At 59.3% G+C, this 8,536-nt stretch overlaps 1 protein-coding gene across 7 annotated transcripts in view; it reads left to right on the plus strand.

Moving 5' to 3' along the window:
* The window catches only part of Dlgap4 (DLG associated protein 4), a 157,073-nt gene that overhangs the window by 104,377 nt on the left and 44,160 nt on the right, over positions 1-8,536 (plus strand). Inside the window, exon 1 of one of the 7 annotated variants that reach the window (XM_070007224.1) lies at positions 3,957-4,031. The exons of 5 other annotated variants lie outside the window; for them this stretch is intronic. Coding sequence is in view for 1 of the 2 variants with exons in the window: in XM_070007222.1 (XP_069863323.1) it covers positions 5,037-5,067 (31 nt within the window). In the remaining variant the exon portion in view is untranslated. One more of the 7 variants, XM_070007222.1, reaches the window with a different exon arrangement.

The following is an 8,536-nucleotide window of genomic DNA, read 5'->3' on the forward strand; positions in this document are numbered from 1 at the left end:
AGATAAGAATCTCTTGGCCTTACTTGGCTTAGAACCATGACTCAGATCTCAGCCTCCTGAGTAGCTGGGGTTATAAGCATACGTCACTTGCTTGTCTTTCATTATCTATTTTGCGGCTTGGATTTGGAATCCTGTGCCCATCTAAGTCATAGGCTGGTCTGCTCTCCCTTTGTCCCTTCTCCATTCTCCAGAACTCTCCCAGTTTCTCCTTTGGTTCACTTCTCTCCCACCCATACAAACAGCCTGGTAAAAATCCCTGCAGTCAGACTTGCCTACCAAGCCTACTCTAGTCTCTGGTTATTACACTGTAGGCTCTCCTCAGCTCAGCCCTTCCAATCCCCAGAGCATCAGAGACTGCAGATAGATTTCAGTTCCTGTGTCATTTCTGATCCCTGGAGCTCAGGACTGAGATCTAGTTAAGCAGATTAAGTGTGTACCACCATCGATTGGTGGTGTCTGCTGTGGCCAGGGGAGTTATATGTATCTGCCACTCCTGATTTAACCGAGTTACTCCAACACCACACAGTAGATATTTCACAGCTGTAGCACAGAGCAGTCGGGTCAAGGTCACCCGGCAGGTAGCACAAGGAATAGTTTCCCACCTGTGTCTTCCTGACTGTAGAGCCTTGAGCTCCCCCACTGTCCTGTATGGGAGGCATAGCGGTCACCCTGGAGGAAGGGAGGCTGAAGTTTTTGTGTTTGTTTATTTCCAGTACTCACTCTTGAACTCAGGGCCTGCTACTGTCCCTTAGCCTTTTTATTCAAGGAGCCACAGCTCCACCTCTGGCTTTTGGGTGGTTAATTGGAGAGTCTCACAGACTTCCCTGCCCAGACTGGCTTCAAACCTCATCCTCAGATCTTAGCATCCTGAGTAGCTAGGATTACTGAGCCACCAGCGCTTGGCTTCCTAGGGATTTTTTTGTTTTTTGGTCTATCATGGGTCTTGACCTCAGGGCTTGCGGGCTGTTCCTGAGCTTTTTTGCTCTACCACTTTGAGCCACAGTGTCACTTCTGGTTTTTTGGTAATTAATTGGAAGTAAAGAGTCTCAATAGCCTTAACTGCCCAGGCCAGTTTTGAACTGTGATCCTCAGATCTTAGCCTCCTCACTAGCAAGGATTACAGGTGTGAGTCCCCAGCGCTCGGCTTCCTAAGGATCTTGGAATCTCAGAGGTTCCTCAGGGTGGCAGTTAAGTATCTGCCTATAGTCAGGCAGACCTTTCATGGATGATGTTATTGATCAGCCAGTACAGGCCAGGCTGTGCTATCCGTGCCAGATGAGATAATCAGTGAGCAAAATGAAAACCCTTGCTTGCATGGACAGTACTTTCTGTGGTATAGAAAGAAGGTTTAAAATGAGGGTGTTGTGCTTGCTAGGCAGATGCTCTGCCTTTTAGCCACACCTCTAGTCCTCATGGACAGAACATTCTATCAGGAGAGGGAGGGGAAAGATAAAAGCATATACAGTTACACAGGTTGTTGGAAAGTTGCTAGGAGCGCTGGTGGAGGGAACAGCATGCAAGCAGGGTAGCTAGGGTAGAGCCCACTTGAGAGATTCTGAGCAAAAGACTTGTGAGGGGTTGTGTGTGGTGCTGGGCACATATTGCAGGTAGGAGGGAGAGTGATGCAAAGGTCCTGAGGCAGAAGAGTACCTGGTGTGTTACAGAAGGAACCAGGGCCTCTATAGCAGGGCCAAAGCAAAGGAGAGAGCCAGGGATAACAGATGAGGTCAGTGGAGGGTAAGAGGGAATTAATTAGCCCTGACCATAAGCCTTAGAAAACCTTGGCTTTGGATAACGAGAACTGTGCTACAAATCAGGCTGCTCTGCAGGGCCTTGATTGAGTGATACTGTGGTAACAGTGATAGTTTATCTAGGACAGCTGGGAAGGTGGTCTTGGCAACCAGCCAGATGCTGGGGTTGGGGGGGGCAGATAGGTAGGAAAGGAAAGAGGGGGCGGGGAGAGCACAGGAGCACAGAACAGGATGAAGGAAGGAATATTATGCAGCCAGGTAGAATAGGAAGAGGGCTCTCACTCTTTCAGCTGCCAGTACTGTGCACCTGGGCAGAACAGCAACTAGATCTGAAAGGCTGGGATTTAAAAGAGCCCCACCAACTCAGAAGGAGAATGCCTACGGCCCAGGCAGGGTCTGAGTCCTTCACCTCAAACTAGGGTCCAGCCTCCAGCTCCGTAGGGAGGTAGGCAGATGGGGTAAGGACTCAGCTCGCAGAAGGTGCATTATAATCGGGACCCTACATCGCCTTCCGAGAGCGCTAGTGGTGCCTCGCACCGTGTCTGGCGCCGGGGGCGCTCCCGGACCTCAGCGGCCGGCCGGGGTGGTCGTGTTGTTATTACCATTATTATTATACCTTCGTGCAAAACCCTTCGAGAGCCGCGGGGAGCGAGGGCGGGGCGGGGAGCGGGGCGGGGAACGGAGTGGGGCGGGGAGCGGGCCAGGAAGCGAGGGCGGGGTAGGGAGCGGGGCGGGGCGGGGAGTGAGGGCGGGGCGGGGAGCGAGGGCGGGGAACGGAGTGGGGTGGGGAGCGGGCCAGGAAGCGAGGGCGGGGCGGGACGCGGGGCGGGGCGGGGCGCGAGGGTGGGGGCGGGGCGCGAGGGCGGGAGGGTGGGGCGCGAGGCGGGGCGGGGCGGGGCGCGAGGCGGGGCGGGGCGGGGCGCGAGGCGGGGCGGGGCGGGGAGCGGGGCGGGGAACGGAGTGGGGCGGGGAGCGGGCCAGGAAGCGAGGGCGGGGTAGGGAGCGGGGCGGGGCGGGGAGTGAGGGCGGGGCGGGGAGCGAGGGCGGGGAACGGAGTGGGGTGGGGAGCGGGCCAGGAAGCGAGGGTGGGGTAGGGAGCGGGGCGGGGCGCGAGGGCGGGGCGGGACGAGGGGCGGGGCGGGGGAGCGAGGGCGGGGAACGGAGTGGGGTGGGGAGCGGGCCAGGAAGCGAGGGCGGGGCGGGGCGGGGCGCGGGGCGGGGCGCGAGGGTGGGGCGCGGGGCGGGGCGCGGGGCGGGGCGCGAGGGTGGGGCGCGGGGCGGGGCGGGGCGCGAGGGTGGGGCGCGGGGCGGGGCGGGGCGCGAGGCGGGGCGGGGAGCGGGGCGGGGAACGGAGTGGGGTGGGGAGCGGGCCAGGAAGCGAGGGCGGGGCGGGGCGCGGGGCGGGGCGCGAGGGTGGGGCGCGGGGCGGGGCCGGGCGGGGCGGGGAGCGGGGCGGGGCGAGGCCGGGTGGGGCGCGGGGCGGGGCGCGAGGGTGGGGCGCGGGGCGGGGAGCGGGGCGGGGCGCGAGGGTGGGGCGCGAGGCGGGGCGGGGCGCGAGGGTGGGGCGCGAGGCGGGGCAGGGTGGGGCGCGAGGTGGGGCGGGGCGCGGGGCGGGGCCGGCCGCAGGTGTGGAAGGTGCCGGACGGCTGGAGGGCCGCGGGGTCCCGGGCGGGGTCCCGGGCGCGGTACGAGGCCCCTCCCTAGGCCACCCCCCGCTCCAGGAACGCCTGAGCGCGGACGCCGTGACGGCCCCGCGCGCTAGGCTGTGAGGGGCGGAGAAGGCCACCTCGGGCTGCTTCCTCCGGGCCTCGGTTTCCCCGGTTACCGCGAGGCGCCGCCTGGGTTAACTCCGGGCTCCGCGCTCCGGCCGGGTCCACCTCCCGCACGGAGCATGCGTGGCGGTCCATTCCAGCTGGAACCGGTTTAGCGGGGCGGTTCGAGAGGCGGAACACCCCCTCTTCTCCTCCCCCACCCCCACATCCCTGCCCCAGCCCGGGCATGCGCGTGCCGACGTGGGTGCGCGCTCTCCTCCCGGGGCGAGCGGGGCTGGGCGTGGGCCGCATTGAGCTGTCTCACGCCTGCGCACTGGCCCAGCCGCGCGCGCGCGCGTCAGGCCACGTGCCGAGCGGCCTGCGCGCGCGCCCGGCCAAGCCCGGAGTCCCCGGTGACGCGCGCGCGGCTGACGCGGGGGGCGGGGCCGGCGCGGGGCTTTAACCCGGAGGCCCCGCCCCTCGGGCGTACAAAACCGGAGCCTCGGGCCGGGCCGCGTGAGGGAGGAGGGTGAGTGCCCGTCGCTGGCCGCAGCAGCCGCCAGTCCGTCCGTCACTCCGTCCGTCTGTCCGGTCCACGTCGTCGTCGCCGCCGCCGCCGCCGCCGCCGCCTCCTCCTCAGCCCGGACGCCCGGGGCCCGCCCAGCGCCGCCCGGAGCAGCCGCGGCCCCGCGAGGAGACGGGCGCCGCCCCCGCCCGGCCCTGCCCTGCCCCCGCCCTCCTCCCTGTCCGTCCGTCCGTCCGTCGGTCCGTCCGTCGTCCGCCCGCGCTTCCGTCCCTGTGTCTGGCCGCCAGCGCTCCAGCCCGAGCCCCCGCTGCGCCCGCTTTGTCTCTCCCTGGCTCGCTGTCTCTTTGTCTCTGCCCTCGCCCTCCCTCCCGGCCCCTCCCTCGCCCACCGAGCTCGGGTCCCCCCTCTTTCTTCAGAGCCACCCTTTCTGACACCCGCTCTCTTGGGGGCCCTCCATGCCCCCCAGGTCCTTGGGGCGTCCTCCCTTCAGTCCCTCGCTACCCCCCCTGGGCCCTGGCTCCTCTGAGTCCCTGGGCCTTCTGGGGGTGCCCCCTTCAATCCATCACCACCCCCCTGGAGCCACCCTCTGAATCCGGACCTCCCCCGGCTTTCTCCCTTCCGGGCGTCCTCCAGAGCTGTCAGGACTTCCTGGGTCCCTTGGGGGTCCCCTTGGACACCCCCCTGCCCCCGGGGCCCACAGCTTCCTGACTTCAGACCCCCTCCTTCTCCGCCTTCCCTTGGTTGGTCCTCGTTCGCTGTCTCATTCTTCCTTCGAGGACGTCCAGTTCACGGGTCGGGGTCCCCGCTTTGCTCTCCGCCTCTCTGTGGTCTGTGGTCTCCCTGTCGGCGCTGAAGGTCCCCCTTTGATCCTGCTCCTCTGCCTGGGGCTCTTGATCCCCCTTGCTTCTCTGCGTGGTCCCTTGTCTCCCCTTCTTCCTCTGCTCCTTGTCTCTCCCTCTCCCTCTCTCTATCTCCGGGTCTCTGGGTCTCTGACCCCCTCTGGCCCTCATGGCTTTGTGTCTGGAGCTCTTGAAGCAATGTGAGTGGTGGGATGTCCGGGTCGGGCCCGGGCGGAGTGGTCCCGCAGGCTGGCCGCGGCCGAGGCTCCATGGGATGGCGCTGGGGCAGGGGCTGGCGCTGGGGGGGCAAGGAGGCTGGGGGGCCTCCTGATCTGGGGGGCCAGGAGGGAGGGGCCAGGCTACCTGGCAGGAGGGAGTGGGGCCTTCCAGCTCTGAGGCTTCTGCTTTAAATGCTTGAGTGTGTACAGTGGGCCAGAGCTGGGTATCCCTGCCTGCTGCTTGGCCCTGCATGGCCTAGCACTTTGTGATGGCTTGTGGGCAGGCCTGGGCTATTTTGGAACTGGCAGCAGGATGTGATATCACTTGGGCATTTATTTAGACCGAGATGGGGGTGGGGGCTGCGTTCTTGCCAACTTGAGTAATGAAATTTTGCAGGGGGGTGTGGCTAGGCTGCTGGATTATGGGGTTTGTGGTCAGAACTTTGCAGGCCACCAGAGTGGGCAGGTGAACATGGATCTGTAAAACTTGGTTTTGCTGAAGCGCAATTCAAGATGAATGGAGAGGGGAATTACCGTTAACAGGTCCATCCTGGAGTATTGGGTTTAGCAGTTTTAGACCTCTGGAGCCTTGGTTCTGCCAGGGTCAAGAGGTATGACATTGAGTGAGACTCTTGACCTGGTCAAGCCTGTTTCCCCATCTGTGAAAAGGGAATGATTGTGTGTGCTGGCCTCACAGATCAAATGGAACATCTGTAGACATGCTGTGGGAACTGTCAGCCTGTCTTTAAACTGACTTGGGGGTGTGGTACAGCTTGCCTAAGAGGGTTCACAGCTAGCTCCTGACAGAGCTGGAGAGGGAGCAGGCCCAGAACTTAAGAGTTCAGGGGTTGTTACCCTCCTCACTACTACCACTGGGTTATACAGAAATTTCACCTGTCCTTCTGAGAGAGCAGAGATGGCTATCTCTTATTTGTGCCCAGTTTCTGCTTGCTCCTCTTAGGTAGTTTATAAAGACAGTTGGGAGTGTCCATGGTGACATCTGTGCTAGGGAACAATTGGATTTTCTATGTGCTGTCCTGGTGTTGCTTAAAGGTGGGCCCTGCTTGGACAGTGGCACTTGAGAACAAAATCAGTGAGTTTGTTGCTGTGATCAGTCCAAGGCTGGGTTCCTTTCCCCTCCCACCCCCCACCCCCCACCCCAGCTTGGAGACAAAGGCTGAGAGGCTCTGCAGAGAGCTGTCAAGAACCCTCAGATGTCCTAGAACCTTGGATGTGGGAATTGGACCAACTGTGTAGCCCCTAAGTCTTATAGGAGAAGAGAGGAGTCCCAGAAGGGTCAAGGACCCACAGAGATTTAAGCCAAAGACCCCTGGGTTATGTTCCATGGCACTGCCTCTGAACAAGTCACAGACATTCCGTCCTACATGTGGTTTCTTCCTGTGCATCCTGTGCTGAGCACATGTATAACTGGTAGTGGGAAGAGGAAGGGCTTGGTCAGAGCCCCACATCTCACCCATGCTCAGGTCACCTTCCCTTGAGTGTCAGCTTCCTACTTTATGAAATGGGAATAACAATCCTTCTCCTAAGACTGAGTCTGAAATCATGGAATCTCTGAAGACATTCTGTGAGGCAGCATGCCAACATTCTGTTCCCGGCAGAAGCAAAAATGCCATGTGTCTTCATTGTTCTCTCTCCTGACCTCCATTTTTCCTTCTGAAAAATGAGGGAGTTTGAGGGCACAGTCCCCTAGGTCTGATATTTGAGGGTTCTAAGGTACTCAAAAGCCACCTGTGTGTACCTGTGCCTCACCTTGCCTTTTAAAAGTGTGCCTGATCATAGAGTTAAGAGGGAGACTGTGCAGAGTGCTGACAGCTATGTACAAATGACAGCCATGGGGTTTACAGGCAAGAAGTAGGCCCTGTCTGGGCAGAGGGAGCAGAAGGGCTTGCAAGAGAAGATGTTATTTGAGGCATGTCCTTCTCTTACACAGCTGTTCCAAGAATGGAAACAATGTGGGGTTTTAGAGCCACAAATACCAGGTTCTAGCCCATCTCCATCATAATCTTGGACAGGTTGCTTTATCTGAGCTTCTCCCCTGTACTCAAAAAATGCCATTTATACAGTAGGATTTTTGTGAGTATTAAATGAGATTATACACATAGACACACAAATACATGATAACAATAGGAACTTGATAAATATGAACTTTCCCCTTCTAAGCATATCTAGGTCCCTTTTTTCTTGATGGGAATTAGACAAGGCGGGGGGCCTCTCAGCCCTGGTGGTAAGGATAGGGGCGCCCATAACAAGGAAAGCCCCATGCTGCTATTCTAGTAGTAATCTCTGTAGCTCAGGGAGGCATTGTGTCCTCTGCCAGCTCCTTTCTGACTCTTGCTCCTCATACTAGTCCTGGGTAAAGTTAGAAGCCAATGAGGTTCTCCCCGTTTCACACATGAATAGAAAAATAGGGGTCTGCTCAGGGTTCATGGCATAGAGGGTCGGGTCAGGCTTGGAGCCCTGGTCTCCTGCCTTTTTTCCTGCAGCCCACAGCTTTTTTCCAAGTCTACTTCTGCCTGGTGGTTTGTCCCTCGGGCTGCTTGCTCTGGCATCTGTTTTACTAGGAGGGTTGGCTTTTGACATTTCCCCAGTCTCTGAGCTCATCTCCCATTTAAAGGAGGTTAGCTTGAGGCAGGGCAGGCCCTGAGTCACCACCTCCCCTGGCTTTGTCATCTTGAACCTCAGCCAGACACACCCCACTGCTGGAGAACTACAAGTTTTCCTCCCAGATGCTCAGATGGGCTCTGAATTTCTCCCTGGGCTCCTCTGCATATGGGCTGCACTGTGCAGGGGTTGCCTGACTTTTCTGCCACTAGCCTCTTTATGATGTGCCCTCCCCCTAACATGCCCTCTTCCCTTCGAGGCCCACACTTCTGGAGTTCTCACCTGGCTCCAGAGTCCAGCCATGTAGGTTCACACATTTGCTTAAAACATAACCTTAGCAGGTCCCTTCACTCTCTCTATGCCTCCGTTTGCTCATCTATAAAATCTGTATTCCTTAGCTTTATGGGTTTCAGATTTCTAAGCTCTGGCCCAGAGGTCTTGGTTTAGCAGGTCTGGAGGCAGGAGTGAACTTTCTGTTCCAGGACCACCCCCCCTTGGGAATCCTGGTGTTGAGAGCCTCTTGGCTTGTGCACTGGGAAGAGTGAAAGTATCTTGGGTTAATGTGACAGGCCTGCTTCTCCCTGCAGTATGACCCAGATTGATAGAACTTCTGCCCGATGAATTGGGATGGTGTTTCTACCTCACAGGGCGACGTGAGGGCAAGAACTCCCCGTAAGTGGCTGTCACCACCATCTTGGTCTGAGCTGAATTGGTTATTGACAGCAGCAAGTCACCCTTCTTCATCTTAGCCCTGGCAGCAGACCCTGTCAGACCAGGCCAGGGTGAGGGCTGTGGAATGGGACACCTGAGCAATTGTGAAATCCAGTCG

Source organism: Dipodomys merriami, unplaced genomic scaffold (genome assembly GCF_024711535.1).
Source record: "Dipodomys merriami isolate MVZ:Mamm:240054 unplaced genomic scaffold, mDipMer1.0.p SCAF_7, whole genome shotgun sequence".
NCBI classification, from domain to species: domain Eukaryota; kingdom Metazoa; phylum Chordata; class Mammalia; order Rodentia; family Heteromyidae; genus Dipodomys; species Dipodomys merriami.